This window comes from Larus michahellis, chromosome 1 (assembly GCF_964199755.1).
Source record: "Larus michahellis chromosome 1, bLarMic1.1, whole genome shotgun sequence".
Taxonomy (NCBI): Eukaryota; Metazoa; Chordata; class Aves; order Charadriiformes; family Laridae; genus Larus; species Larus michahellis.
In genome coordinates this window covers 151,433,865-151,449,786 of record NC_133896.1, presented here as the reverse complement: position 1 = coordinate 151,449,786, position 15,922 = coordinate 151,433,865, and the positions used below count along the sequence as shown (strand labels likewise).

The 15,922-nt window shown below is 43.9% G+C and overlaps 1 protein-coding gene across 2 annotated transcripts in view; it reads left to right on the top strand.

Moving 5' to 3' along the window:
* The window catches only part of AFF3 (ALF transcription elongation factor 3), a 339,067-nt gene that overhangs the window by 233,876 nt on the left and 89,269 nt on the right, over positions 1-15,922 (top strand). For both annotated transcript variants that reach the window (XM_074609144.1, XM_074609140.1), the window contains exon 8: positions 2,603-2,654. In XM_074609144.1, the coding sequence (XP_074465245.1) occupies positions 2,603-2,654 (52 nt within the window). The remainder of the gene's footprint in view (positions 1-2,602; positions 2,655-15,922) is intronic.

The window sequence follows — 15,922 nt, the reverse complement described above, 5'->3', positions numbered from 1 at the left end:
ATAAGACTTGCTCTCCAGACCCCTCACCAGCTTTCCAGACCCCTCACCAGTTTCCCAGTCTGAGAACCAGTGAAGAGTTTTAGGGACAGAGGTTATACCTGCACCGCTCCCGCCTTTACAAGGTAGACCTCTACACTGGCAAGCTGTCTTAACCTGATACAGCCTTGTGACAAATGCATGGATCAGGCAGGCCAGATCCTACTCTAGGGAATAAAAGCAAGCAAGCAAGCAAGCGTTTTATGATGACCTGTTTTTTCCTATCCCCAGCGTTAGGAGATTGTTTGTACGCTGACGGTAGTTCCAAAAGGGGCCGCGAGCCCCAGGCAGGCAGTGCTTTTCTTGGAGAGCAGCGCTTCTGAAATGAGAAACAGACAGGGAAAATAAAGACGGGCTAAAACGTACAAGCAAGGAGAGGCTGATGGGCCAGCGCTGCGGTTGCTTGTTCCTTTTGTGTGGATGCCTCATTCTTGCACTCCTGGTGCCTCACCCTCGCTCCACTCACACCTCCACTCAACCTGAAGGCTTGGAAGCATCATAGCTGCTTCTAATCACAGATTGACAATACACATGTTTTTTCTATGTTGATACAAAAAGCCAGGACACTAATAAATACATGGAGCCGCCTAGAACATTTCATTGTACACTTTTGATTTTCCAACTTCCATTTAAATTGCTAGATCTTAAATAATGTATTTAGCTACCACCTCACTAGCAGAAATTCACATACTCAAGCTCAAGGGAGAGCAGGCAGTGACACCCCTGGCGCCCTGCTTTTCACACAATAAGCACATCTCTGTCTGGTTAAATCACTATCAGTGCAGATTTCGTCACATCTAATTACATAGCGGCCAGTCCCAGATCTGAGCTTTATGTTTTCAAGCACTGTTTTCTCAGGGATCCCCTAAACAGATCTACATAAAAAAATGAGCAATTATAAGATTATTTGGATCCCTACGAGTGGTGGGAATCCAAAGTCAATGTGGATCTTGCAATGTGTATGGGAAGCTTTGCCTCTCTGACATATTTTAGCTCCTAGGAGCTATATCCCGTGTCATTCCTACCTGTCCCCTTTGCTCACTTCTCAGCAGGGCTTGTTAGCTTGGCCGGTGGCTGCATCGACATGGCCACTGGAGTTTTTGCTAACTCGGAAGATGGCAGAGGGAGCTTTTTCCTGCCTGTGGACATATTTCTGGATAAAACACAGGCATGTCTTGCTGTGAGATTGTCAAGTTCCTCTAACTCAATGGGTGTCCTATAAATTTGAGGCGCCCGCATTGCCATGAGATTTTGCTGAACTTGGTATGTTGGGTTTATAGAGGAAAAATCTTGGCACAAGTAGAAGGAAATGTGGGAAAAAAAGCAGGACAGGAGTCTTCAAGAAATGAACTAGTGGGAGTTTCTGCTCTGACCCCCGATCTTGTTCCTATACACCTACGTTCCCCAAAAGGTGCCGCGGGGAAGTGGGGAAGCAGCTGTGATGGCAGCAACAGGCAGGGACTGTACATCTAGCGAGGAGCTGAGGAGAGGGTGGTTGGGCTCGGTGCTCCTTTAAGACGCGGCACACCATGTCGCCCATGTAAGAATCACGCTTTTCAGGCACGCTCTTGGAAGATCTAGGCACAAGTACAAGGAGGTGGTTTGAAATTACTACAGATGTCTTCTTTATATATTTACACTCCGGGGACCACCCACGTCACAGGATGTGTTAGAATTGCTCACCAAGCTTTCTTCTGGTGCTAAGACAAAATTACAGATTGTCTTTTCCCAGAACGCAATAAAAATTAGCAACTTTCTGAATTATTATTATTATTACTTTTATTATTATTACAGAGGCATTTTTTAAAAATAGGTCCCATTCTTCAAGACCTTTCAAGCACTGGGGGAAATCTTTGCACCTCTTCATCTCCTTTAACTGCTGGTTACTTCACACCAGCTTGTAAAAAAAAATGCATGGTGGTAAAAACAAACTACTCTTCTTCATGAGCCAGTTTAAGGAAGGGGAGGAAAGGATAAGGGAAAGGAGGATAAAATCGCCATTAGAAAAGATGCATTGTTTTCTATGTTTGTATGACAGTGAAATCCTTATGGATACTTTTGTGCACTGAGACAATATATTTTGGTTTTAATTGTTTCAGTCAATGTCAATTTTACATCAAACATGCAATAAAGTAAAAATGGCCTTTGGGAAACATCACTGAATCTTATTTTGTGCTGCAGTACTGCCAGTGTAAATATCTACTTCTTTTTTGTAAGCTCAAAGCCAAATGGAGCAAAATTTTCCTTTCCGAGAGACTACTGACCTGTCAGCATCAAAAATATTATTTTTAGCATATAAAAATTGTTTGTCAGTGATTGTAATAACAAGAATCTTTGCAAAATCCATTATTACTCTAGTAAACATTTTCCCTTAGGCAGTAATAGTAGGAAATGAATTAAGAAGTTAGTTGATAGCAACTGAATAAGAAAAAACATCTACAGAGTTACTGGGATAAAATATATTTTCTTTCTATTTAAATTATTAAATGTTTACGGTAGCTCAGAGAAGACATCAGAGCTAAAGCATTTTGGTAAATTATAATTTATTCTACTGCTTGCTTTCCAGAATGCTAGAAGATGACCTCAAGTTAAGCAGCGATGAAGAGGAGAATGACCAGGTAAGAACCAGACAGCTAACATGTCACTTGTAGCATGTTTCATGTCAAGACTGAACTACTGCAAATATTTTGCTAATGCTTTTTCAAAACATACATAAAGGTTATCAAAATACATGGCAGTACTGTAACTGGAGTAACAGATGTTGCTGCTCGGAGCCAGCCTCCGTGTGCGAACTGCTGGATTGGCGGGGAACGGTCCGCAGCACTCTTGATTTATTATCTTGATGCGACCCAGAAGGTTTTTGTATCAGTCTCCTCCTGATTTGATTTTGTTTTGTTTTAAAGAGCGGCCAAGGAGGGGAGAAACAGGAATTCAGGATTAAGGGTTCAGGCCAAACTTTGCAATCATGAGCTGGCCCCAGGGATTAGCTGCTGGGCTGCTTAAGTCTTACCTGCCTAGAGCCTCACTGGCTTCCCCCCAGCCCTCGCCTCCCCTCTGAACATTTTCAGTCCAGTCTCTGCGTGGCCCATGTGTGCTAAGAAAGCTAAGGACAGCTGAGAGAAAGCCTTGGCTGTGCGTTTGGCTCACTCCACAACACAGCAATTAGGGCAATTGCCTGGGTTTTAACAACCCCGGAGTACCTGACTGGGAGCAGATACGTCAGCCAAAGTTTTCCATCTGTCAGGAGAGTTGGGTTTTGTTGGCAGGGGGGAGGTCTCTACCAATTTTTCCTTAAAACGTTACTGTGTTTTGCCTAAATCATTAAGCACTCACTAGAATAGGACTAGATCTTGACTTTCCCACGGTCGGCCGAGTGCCTCAGTGCCAAGCCGTGCTATGCCATGCTCTCTCCTTCTTGGTATACTGGCATGGGTGATGTGGTTGGGGATGAGACCAAAAGCCACTTCCCTTCCTTCTTGCACTAAAACGCATGTCCTGTACCTTCACCAGGGCATATGAGGGTGGTACTGCCCCTGGTTGCATCTCACAGATGGATCCACACCTGGATATAACATGGGTTTCAAGTGTGGTTACTTCAGTCAAGGCTAACTGGAGGTATCTAGACTTCTGAAATTCAGGATCTGGGACAGATAGCTCTAGGTATGTAGGCTTGAAGCTCTTCCAGGGTTTTCTTTAACTCTTGTTATTAGAAGTCTCTATTTTACAATATATTCCAAACAACAGGTAAATCAAAACCTTTTAATATTTATACTAAACCATTATTTCATCTACTTTGAGTAAAGCTTCTTGGTGTTAAGAAGATTCAGCACATAGATTCAATTATTTACATATTTATGCAATTTCTTTTTGTTTAATGCATTTCATCCCGGAACACTTCACATTTAATTACTCTTCCTGCTTGTCTAGATAGTTTAAAATACAGTGCATAGACAGCGTAGGGCAAAGTAAAGTGAGGGACAGAAGGGATGTCTGAAGAATAGCAATAGCACACCAAGGTGCGGTGGTGCTTGCAGCGAGGAGCTGGGTGGTAGAGGAGGGGAGAGCCAGCAGTCAGGAGAGATGGCATGTCCTTCAGGAAGGAAGGGAGATGGGATCCTGCGCAGTGGATATCAGTATGGAACAAGCTGGTAAAGCCTGAGGGCTGAAATTCTGTTTTGCTTCGTAACAAGCAGAAAAAGACCTGTGAAAGCGTGTATTGCGCAGGAAATGAAAGAACAGTAGTAGATTTAGGCGGAGAAGGGAGAGTGGAAAAGTACTGCTGTCAGAGCGTGCACACGCAGCACCTTCAGTTTAGTGCTGCCACTTACAACTATTAATATCTTTCATGCGCTTGGATTGCTCTGTATTATGCGTGCTACACAAGGTCTTCGCTCCGTAACCGGAGCTTTAAAGTACAGCTGATACAGCCTGGGTCTTTTCGCCTCGGTGCTTGAACAGGCTCTGCAGAGCCAGGGGAGAGTTTGCGGGAAAGAGCAGAGCTGAGATCCCATTGCTCACTTCTAATCATCACGGGCTCCGGCGTGAGCAACCTTCGGCAATTACTTCGTGACTTGGTCCCCTTTCCTCGTCACATTTTTTTCTAACTTGACTGCGCAGATAAAAATCTCCTGGAGGCACAGGCCGGCTCCTGCTATGTGAAATGCTTTGCAGATCCTCAGCTGAGACCTGCAGGTTTGCTTCATGAACAATCCTAAATAACTGTGCCTGCTGGATAAACAAAACACTACGTTTCCATCTACCTAGCAGGAAATAGGCCCAAAAAAGAATAACACAGACCCCCTCTGCCAATAAACGCACAGATTACAACGTGGATCTGTGTCTAAATGTCAGTGGGAGAACCCGTTTCCTTCTACTTCCTAATTCTGAGGCTCTTTAATCTCTGATCTCCTCCTGAGCTCGGGAAGAGGAAAGAAAGAAATCAAAAATGAAGGGACAGGCATAGTACACGAGTGATTCCCAGATACTCCTTGTGTAATAAATTAAACTTTGAGCAATCAGACTCATTTTAGTCCAATTTCTCAAAGAGCTGAAGGTAAATGGTACAAGAACCGGGAAGCTTTTCATTTTGCTAATTTCTAAACAGGGAAACTTAGGGGAAAGACTTGGAAAACTTCAGAGGAGATTTCGTGTTTGCGCCTGAAATCGCCGAGCAGCGAACAGGAAGTTTCTGAAGCGGAGGAAAAAGGGGACAGGTGCTCCTGCACTCCCAGGGCTGGCATTTGGAGGGCTGCGACTGACCCAGGGAATGTGAGCCATGGGCAAGGGAGGCCAAATGCAAGACGAAGGCATGATTAAGAGTTTCGGGACCCACAGTGGGCAAGGCATTCCCAACCCTTCCCTCCGCGTCAGCAATTAAGGTAGTGAGATTCACAGACCCAGGAGAGACAAAAGAGGCTGGGTTTGAGCTGAGTGTGTGTGCGCCCACAGTAATTACGTTATCCACACATATTAGTCTCTTAATTTTAATTACATAAATGTATTTTTCCTCTTTAATGAGCATAGTTTATCCATTTAAACTGATCGTTTTAATTTTACAGGCAGTGATCATAGGATCTAATATGCAGAAGGAAAATTTCCTGTTGGCATATTTTACATCACACAGATTGAAGAAAATATACTTTTTAATCCCCAATCAATATCTGAAGAGCATGCAATTAACAGATACCAAGGTAGTTAACATAAATCTGCAAGTTAAAGAGCCAATTCATTTTGATTTATAACACATAGAGTAATAATTTCATCATCATCTCTCCCAGAAAGCATCCGAAGCTTTGTAGCATGAAGATGTCAAAATTGTACTTAAGATTGTTCGGAGTACTGAATTGTAGTGGTTATTGCCTTTTGGTTCCTTGAAGTGTGGCATAGCACATGAAACTGTCCCCATTATAATACCCTGCTCTTCTCTGTAGAGGTCACTGGATAACTTAAAGCAGTCTTGGGTGAAATATTAAAAGGAGATTGTCAATTGTAATTTGAACAATCCTCTTTTTTCCCCCCTACTTGTCCTTTTACAATATGAAAATTCTGTAATAGAAAGTAGTTCCTTTAAGGGGAAAAAGATCCCTGGCATCATTTGTGCAATTCATGTCAATCAATAGCCAAATAAATTAACTGACTGGTACGCATACATGGAATAATAATCTAACATATTTTTGCAACCCAAGTCTGCTTCCTTGCATGCATTTTTTCTGCACAGGATCAGGTTGGTTGCCGCTGAAGTTTTGTGGCTGTGAAAATTTATTACCCACAGAGTCAATCTGCATTCTGGCTGCCAAGTCTGAATAAATAGAGTCATTGTGCTTGTCTGGAATATGTAACCAAAGTTCATCCAGTCAGCTTGACTTTCACATCCCGTGGGATTCATAAAAGCCAACACCCTGGTATGTGCTCTTGATTCCTGCCAAAATTTTGTAAAATTGTATAAACAGAAGTTGAAGAAGCAATCAGAACACATGCCCGGGGACATGGCTCCACAGTCCAGCCCCTGCTGTATCTTGAAAGGAAAGACCCAACTTTAATACCTTTTTTTTTTTTTAAAAAAAAAGTGATCGTATAAGTATCCCCCTGCAGCAGCAGGTAAATGCAGAGGCTGAAGACACCCTCTGCGCATGGTGCACAGGGAGGCACCGAACAATCCTCTCGGGTTCATTGATTTTGCTTGTGCTTCCAGCAGCAAAGGAAGAGGGAAGGCAGCATTTGCCTGCAAGTGGCTGCCCTCCTTAGGAAGGGACAGGGGCAGGCTGGCCCTGCGGGGTCTGAGCGGTGTGAGCGAAACCAGCCCCTCCGCAGGCAAGCCAAGACAAACAGAAAGCCATGTCCCTTCACAGGAGACCTCAGGCGAAGAGCAGCCTCGAGAAAGTTCACCAGGAACAGCTTCAGCACCATAAAATTAAAGTCTCCGCAGCCTGGTCTGGCTCACCACCCAGAGCCCCACAGGCCGACGGCAGCCCACCCAGCCTGGTGCTCTCCCAGGGGTCCCAGGGCTGTCCCTTGCCCACGGCCAGCGTGGGCTGCCAGCCCCAGGAGACCCATCCATGCTCCAGTGTCATCCTGGCCGTGGCTGAGCCAGAAAGCTTAAGGCTGATTGAAGTTGTACCCACAGCTCCAGTGGGGACATACGTTCCTTGTTTCCTCCTTGTCATGTATGCGCTGAGGGATGCCAGGGCTCAGCGCTGGAAATGCATCTTTCTGGCAGGATTGTCTGCAGCACAGGAGTTTAGGACCAGCCAAATCCATCTTGTCGTTTCAACAGGACAAAAGTCCATCTATGTGACCAATGGCAATTTGTGTGACCATGTCCCTACATAAATAGTATTAAGAAGTGATTTATTTTTTTAAGTCATAAAATCATGCTTTGTGTCTTTAACGGTAGACAGAAACAAGAGAGATAGAATGTATTTAAAGACCATCTTTTTAATAACCTGTAAGACTTTCCTCTCTCGCTTCCTCATATGGACTGACAATCAACAAAAAGATAAAAATTATCCTGAAATGAACAGACATGCGTACACCTTCTTTCAGAAGGAATAATTTTGAGTAGAGTCCGTATAAGCACGACTTCTGCATATGAAATGTAATATTCCAGCTAATTTGAAGCATTCTGTAATGAATTTTGCAACAAATTGGAAAAGGGGCAAAGTGTCTACAAGCTTCCTTTCCATAAGACCTCCTCTGTTAGGACAGCGCTTTCTGATGTCGAAGATCAGCCGAGCAGAGCGCAGTCAGGTACATCCAGAGAGAAGAGTTATATTGGGCAAATTATAACATGCCACCGCATAGCCCTGTTCATCATTAGAACTATTTTTAGGCAGTGCTAATTGTGTTCACATATGCCATGTCCGAATATTTTAACCACATTAAATCATTTTAGTGTTGTGCTCCCTTTTATTCACCTCTTCACCACCGCGATACCTGATGCTTGATCAGAAGGGAAAATTAGTGGAAAAGGAGATGAGAACACTCAGCCCTGGGAAAAAAAACTCAGAGCCTGCATCATTGCTGCGAATTAATTTCTCTCTCAAAAAGTGCCCTGATAAACTTGGGGGGAAAAAAGTCTTTCTGATGAGAAGTTTCTCACTCCACTGAGCACAGGAAACTTATTTCATGAAGTCTGGCCACGTGCGAGTCTGCAACCAAAACCGCACAAAGCAGAGATAAGCAAAAGTGGAAAAATTAACTTTTGGGTTAAGGAATGGCTGGAAGCTTAGGTGGTTTTGTACTTAATCCAAATGCTCTGCTCAGCCCTCTGTCACTATAACATGAGTGTGTTTTTAGACTGGAGGAATAGCCACTGTAACAGCCTTTCTGAACTCGGGTAAGTCCATTATTTCCTGCGTATTAGAGAAGCAATCCTTTTGGTATCCAACTTAACGAAAATCAAGAGTAAGATTTAAGCCAGCTGAGCCAAGCTTTTTTTTTGTGGTTTGCCAGCTCTGATTTTAAAATCTCTGTGACATCTAAATTTGCACTTTCACAAGGCATGACAAGAAGACCAAGATTGCCTCACTGAAGCTGTCAGATGAAACAAAATAAGAGCTCGGTCTTGTCCTGCCAAACTTGGCTCACATCACTGCCTATCTTACAAAATCAGATTCAATGTCTGTCATGCACTGGCAGGCAGGATCAAGCTCTAAATTTGAATGCCACCACCATGAATGACAGTGAAAAAGGTTAGAGATCAGCTTGGTTCTTGGACGCGCGCAAAATTTGGGGACATGCAAACACCGCACTCTGATCTCCACGCTCCTCAGTAGCAAACCTCTAAAAATAGACTGGAAAATAAACTTAAAATACAAGGGCATCTTTCTTGTCTCTTCCCGTTGATGCCGTGACCAAGCTAAGTTTTAGCTCTAGCAAATCTCCAAAGCCTGCCCTTTTCCACTGGTATCACCTTTTTCCAAGTCTAACAGTTTCTCTCTGTATCTACTGTAACTTCTTTAATCCCATCTTCTTGAAATCTTCGGTTAGCTTTTTTTCCCCCCCCACGGTGAACTGGAGTTACTCTATGAACATCTGCTTTGACTGGCATGGGAACTTATCCCGATGCAATCCATTCAGCGGTGCCAGCTGATTTGGGGCGTAGAGATGGATTAGGTCCCACATCTCCAGCCTGGCTTTCCCTTGTCCCTGTCTCTCGTGAGCCTGTCAGCCCACGTGTCCCTCCTCCAGCCACCGTGCCCGAGCCTTTGCCGTGCTCAAGCGTGGCCACAAAGCCTCTGTTTGCCTTCAGGCAAATTCATTCCAGCATGCCTGTAAGAGAACGGTTAAATAACCAGCAGTCACAAATAATTTAGAGTGCAAATTAGTGTCGTTTGTACTATTGCAGCTATTAAGGGCTGTAAGAGGAGAACATACCCGACTTGTATCTCTCTCACACACGTGCATGCACACCAGCGCAGACTCCCAGCCTCTCTGGGAGCTGCCTGTTGCTCTCTGCAAGGTGCCTGTTGCTCTCTGCAAGGCAGGAGGTCAAGCTCACTTCACTCCCCTTGGCCATTCAGCTCAGGCTGGGATGTCAGCATGAGGAGCTGAGTGGAGGAGATGTGGCGCACAGAGATGGGTGACGGCAGAAACAGAGAAAGAGGCAGCTGAGAGCATGTCAGAAAACAAAAGGAACATCAAAAAGGGAAAGGGATTAAGGGAATAAAAAAGAAATTAATGAAGAAAAGAAATTAGGGGGAAAAGGACATAATAAAGGGAGTAGCAGCTATATTAGAACATGGTAAGAAATAAGGAAAAAGAGACAGCAGCCAATCCATCAAAACTGGCGTTTAAGAAAAAGGGACTAGGGAACCATTGCTACAATTTCTCCTGCACCTAGCATGAAATCTCTCTCCTCTGAAGTCAGCAGGAGTCTAGCCACTGATTTCAATCAACCTAGGATGTTATCCCCTGTCTTCTTTTTTATTTCCTAGCATGATCCAGGCACATACTTGGGTAGCAGCAAATGCATCATAGTCAATTGACATAGCACCTCCCTGGGCAGAGTTACCACTATTTGGGGAATTTAGGCTTGTATTTCCCCTATTTTCAAATATATGGGCTTTTGGAAAAATTCTACTTTAATTTCTGAGCTTTCAGACTTCCCAATAAATCTTGTAAAGCCTGTGGCACAACACTGACAATTTTTTCCTGCGATATCCAAAGTATAAACAGCACTTCAACCGAGTTACCTTTTCCTGGATAAGGAGACTACTTCTGTGGAGACAGACGAAGTTTCCCAAAGTGACTGCTGCTTTGCTTGCAATGACTCAGACCTTCTTCTGGTGTCGTTGGAAATTAACCATTTTATTAATGCAAAGTATAAAGGACTTCCCTTCTGCTCGTCTCCACTGAAAAAGATTAAAGTTAACTCATCGGCACTGAAACCATGCGTGGTTGTTAGGGCAAGACTGCAGGAGAAATCTGAGCAGATGCAGGACAGAAGACTCAACATTTACAGATATATAAAATTCTCTGTACGGTTAATACCCATGCTGATTATACAGTAATTTGTAGATCCAAATCACTTAACAAGTATTAACTACTTAATACAATGCCCCTGAGAGGTATTTAGGTAGAGCTAAGCAAGAATTATTATCTCTGTAGAACTGACAGGGAGATAGAGACTGAGATGTGGCTTGTTTGAAGCCACATGGCAAGCCAGCTGCAAAGCCAGGATTAGCGCTTGGGTCTTTCACTCCCAGGTGCCATGTTCAAGTCACTAGAGTGTGCTGACCCTGAAGATTAATAAGGATTAATGGGCAAAGCAGAGGAGAAAGAACAATGTATGCCAGAAATATAATAATAAAAATGAATGAATTCTGAGTGTTGAAAGGCCTGGAGAAATCATGAAATCCAGAAAGAGCTTTATAGTTTCTTAAAAGATGTGACTCTGATGATAACCAACTCCAAAAGGGGAAGCAAGTCTTACAGCCTGTAAATCTTAAATAAATACCAACTGGACAGTGAAAATCACATTCGCACATTTATATTGCAAATTTACAGAGAAACACTCAAGCTACAGTTTACAAGTGATTTTAAATCCCTGAGAAATCCACACTGGAAAGCAATCCTCAAACAAAGCCCCTAGGAACAGCGAGTGGGGAAACGTTAAAAGTGGCTTAAACAGCGAGGAGTACAGAATAATGCAGTGAGAGAAGGCACATTAGGAATCACTTACGATAAATTGCCTGACCTGAGCTCCTCGGGCAACTTCTTGTTCTCACGGGCATTTAAACAGGGCAAGTCTGTAGGTGTGAGAAGGTTTCATTACCTGTTTTGAGCCCTGATGAGAGCATCATTGCAATGCTCTGCAGCTCGGCACTTTTCAAGGAGAACACCAAAAACTGAAGAGGGTTTCAAGACAAGGGAGAAGGATGCCCAACGTGTTCGGAAAACATGCCTTGGAGCGACAGATATCAATGCAATGAACTGAGCTTGCCTGAAGCAGGGCTGGTGGCTGGCTTCATCAGTCTATAAACATCTGGGCAGGGAGCAGAGCTGTGAGGCTGGAAGGCAGCTCCGTCTCACATGCAAAGGTATCACTTCCAGCACAAGAAGGTGCCTATAAACAGAGCTGGACTGAACTCACAGCGTAACACAGAAGGTGAAAAACCATGCGTAAGAAGATTATCTGGAAGTTTTGCTCTAGGTCCACAACAGCTCATCTGAAGCAGAAAAAAAAGCTCTGGAGAGTCCTGTGGCCGAAGTTATGGCATGCAGTCAGGTTGTGCCCTTCGCAAAATTTTCTTCCTGGCTTCACTAGTTTAGGAATAAACTGCATTTAAGCTAAAAACAAACAAAACCTTAGGAAATTAAAACAAAATCAACATGGAAGGCATATGAAGAGTGAAACGTGAGAGAAGACAGATATAGAAGTGTTTGTTTTGTTCTGGTTCCCAAATGGCAGTATATAATAATGACTTCTTTCCTTAACCCTGGCTTGGAAAAAGTGCATCTACATCTCACTAACTGCAGTCCAATATGGGGTGACATCCAGCAGTCCGGGTGGTTGCTACTATGGGAGATGCTCACTTAGAGCATAAATGGTTCACTGCACAGTTCCAGGGCAACACCCACCACCTGAGGAAGACAAGGAAGATGCTCTGGAAGCAATGCAATTTACTCATGCACAGGTAGTACATATTGTTACACTGTCACTGAAGAAATGGCTCAAATTCTCACCTTGTGTACACCTGCGCCATCTCAGTGAAGTCTCTGGTATAACTGGTGTAATTCCATATAATTGCTGGAACTGAGCTCTCTTGCGATAACAGTGATTAATCCACAGGACAGAAAAAATGGAAAACAAAATGTCTGAGTCCACCAACAGTCAATTTATTGGCTTTTATTTGCCCAAGTGTGCCATGGGTGAGGTATAGGAAAATGCATTCACAGTCAGCCTGCAGTGCTTGCCTCCAAGACACTCTTCCAAGCCCAGCAGAACGTTCTGCAGTAGTTCTCATTTGCTTCTTATCCAAAAATGTCTGCAAGCCCAGCAGTTTATGAAGCAATTCTGTTCCAACCAGATTAAGAAAAGAAAAGAAAAAAATAAAGAGGGATTTCTGGCGACCACTCTTAAAACTCCTATATCTCCAGCTCAATAGCTGTATTCAACCCGTTCTGCTCACTGCTCAGTCCCAATTACAATGAACTAGCTCGCTGCTCAGTCCCAATTACAATGAATGTATTTAATTTCCTCTTTGATTTCCCTTCAACAACAGATTGCAACTTGTGACACTTCAAGTAATTTTGGTAGCTCATTTAACACACACTGAAACCTGAATATCTGCTGATTATGTTCCCAAGCTCTGGCTCGTTGCAATAAAGGATGGAGAAAGGAGATGCAATCTCTGGAGATTGAGAACCTGAACATGATTACTGCTGGCTGAAAACTTGTTTTGTCCCAGTAGTCTTGGGGTACAGCTAGAATCTTTCATGAATGATTAATGAACTATAGGCAGATCAATGAAACTCTGCCCTAAATGTATCTGTAACCAACTCAGGTGGGGGGTGAAGAAGTCTAACCAGCCAGTATCCTGTAATTTACAACTCTTGATGTAGTGAAAAGTAGTAATTCATCTCATTTACTGTGGCTGCTTTCTCAAACCTAAGTACCTGAGTCACCTAAGTGATTTTTTTTCCCTTTCCTGCTTCCTACTTAGCATTAAAGTTATTACGTTGTGGGTTGGCCTCCAATATCCGTGTTCATATTGAGGAGAACCGTCCTCCATCAGTAACCTCACTGATTCCAAGAACTGAAAATTCAGGATTATACTAATTACTGGTGAATACATCAAAGTATAACTCAAACACTTATCAAGAGAATATTAAGCTTCCCATAAACCACTTTTTAGTGGTAAGTCTTGGAGATCTTTAAATTCTGTCAGCAATATCAAACCAAAATTATTTCTTATCCCTAATTTCTATAACCAGCATAGTCACTTACTTCCAGGAATAATAAAGACTGTAGAATATATTCTCATCTTTCTTGATGGATGATGAGTTGGCCTTAGTAAAGTTGCTAACGATGTAAAATAAAATGCAAATTAAATCGCACAATCAAAATCAAGCTATTAAAAAAATAGTCATGCAGGCAGTATATGATACTAACTACCACCCTTTTGCTTACATTGTTACATAGATAATGCCAGCATATTAGAAACACAATAAATCACAGAAAGCTGTTTCTCTAGCCGGGAGTTTCTCAAACTATGGGTCATGACCCTCCATAGGGATTCATGAATGAGTTTGAATGAGGTCACAAAAAAACTGTTAGCGAGAAGCAAGGGCAGATATTTCCCCCTAAGCTGAGCAGCCCAGTCCTCTAGCAGGGGAACAAGAGAGCAGACTGTAATTAGTGGCTGCAAGTATTTATACTTGCTAGGGAACTGCTAACTACTTTTAATTACAACAGCGCACTTTCTCCAGGAGAGGGGAGCAATATAGTCTAGAATTAAAATTGCCGGATAGTTGCTAACTGCCTTTCATTGCAGGCAATAGATCTGTTTCTCCAGGGAGGAAGAATAAACTTGCAACTGGATCTTATTCCCCCATCATTTAGAAATGGGGCCATTACCAATTCTGGGGGTCACACAACTATGCAATCAAACAGGGCTGTATTTTCAAACCATGTAAGAAAGAAATCAATAGTCTCATTTATAGAATATGCGACCACCAAGCAAAGAGTAAGGTGCCCCATACAATCTGCATTGCATCCTGGTGAAGAAGGACGTTTATTAAAGGACTTAAAATGAGAAGCTAGTTGAAAAAGTAGAATGACCTCGCTGAAAAGCACATGTACAGTTCTCTCTGCTGCCCTGCCTGTCATCTGAACCCACTTTCTTGCCCAGAATGAATTACCTTTTCAAAGCTGTCAACAAATGGATGCACCAAGGTGGAAACTGAAGGTTGGTACTTGTGGCTGCAGTCCCACACTGCATGGCCTGGCTTGGTTAGCGCTGATGAGAGTCCTCTCCTCTTCCCTCCTGAGGGCAGCTTCCATTGAGACTGGAAGAGAAAGTATACAGCTCTTCTCCCTCTCTCAAAACTAGGGATTTTAGAGAAATACAAGAGTGATATGCACCCCACATCCCCATGTTAGGGCCTTTTGTGTCACCAAAGTCCGTGTTTGCTTTCTTGAGGTCTCTGTAAGGTACATGAGGCCTGTGGCTATAGAGCAGCCTGTCTCCTTCAGTGCCCTCTGGCTATTGCAGCCACCACATACCTTGCTCCAGGTACATGGAGGTGCTCCAGAAGGGAGTGAGAGAGATGTCAGGTGAAAGCAACCTCACTGGCAGACATGCCCTTATCTCATCAGCGAGGGTCTCAGCTGCACGCTGCCCCCACAGTCCCCTTCCCGTGCTCACACCTCACCCTGCGATGTGACACCCTCTCCCTGGGGAAGCAGCTCAGAGAAGAGATCCAGTTTGCAGACAACCTGGGGAAAAAGAAAAGACGGGAAAAAGCATTCTTTTTTAGCTGGATCCGTTTCCCAACCTGTTGCATTGCACAACCACACGAGCACCTGTGGTGGCCTGAGCCAAGAGTGGGGAAACGTTAAAAGTGGCTTAAACAGCACTGCCACGTAGTGGCTGCTTGTGAGGGAAAGACTAGCCCTGACTGCTGGTGGGAGAGGAGGAGGAGAGGTGGCCTGAATGGTGCCTACACGACTAGGCCATGGAAAAGGGCTCTGATAGCGAGAGGAAGCTCCCGCGTTTTGGGAGGCAAAGGCATAACACAGCACAGGGGTCAGCATCGAAGCCGGGCAGCTTGAAACTCAAAATGAACATAGAGTCCTGCTGGTGCCCATGATTAGATGTCGGAGGAGATCAACTTGCATTGACCCAGGGCATTAAAGAAGGGATTAAGCCGTAAGACCTACATTTTGGGTCTCTCCTGCATTTGTGTACAAGAAATGGGATGAAATTGTTATAATGAGCGCCTTGCAGAGGGGAGAGGAGAAACGGTGCCAGCCCGCCTAACTGGAGAGTGGCTGCTCCCATTAAGGCCTGGCCTGTACCCAATGTCCTGGATGGCATGGACAGGCTTGTATCCAAAGTGCACGCAAATAGGATGACCTGTTGGAGACAGTGAAAAATACCAGGCTCCCCATATTGTTTTCCCAACACTAAAATCAGCACATTCATGCCATGGGCACACTCCCACTCCCACTGCAGTGAGTCAGTGCTGAGGAAAAACTCCTCCTGCGAGCCGTGCCAGCCACGGGGGATACAGCATGGCCCTTGTCTCCTGACAATTTGCTATGTGATACACAGCAAACTACTTCTCCCCGGGGAACCCAGGAGGTCCACATTATTCCAGAAAAGTTCCCCGAGGAGAAATTCTGCTTCCAAAATCAAGTAGGAACCCTTCCCAAAGCATT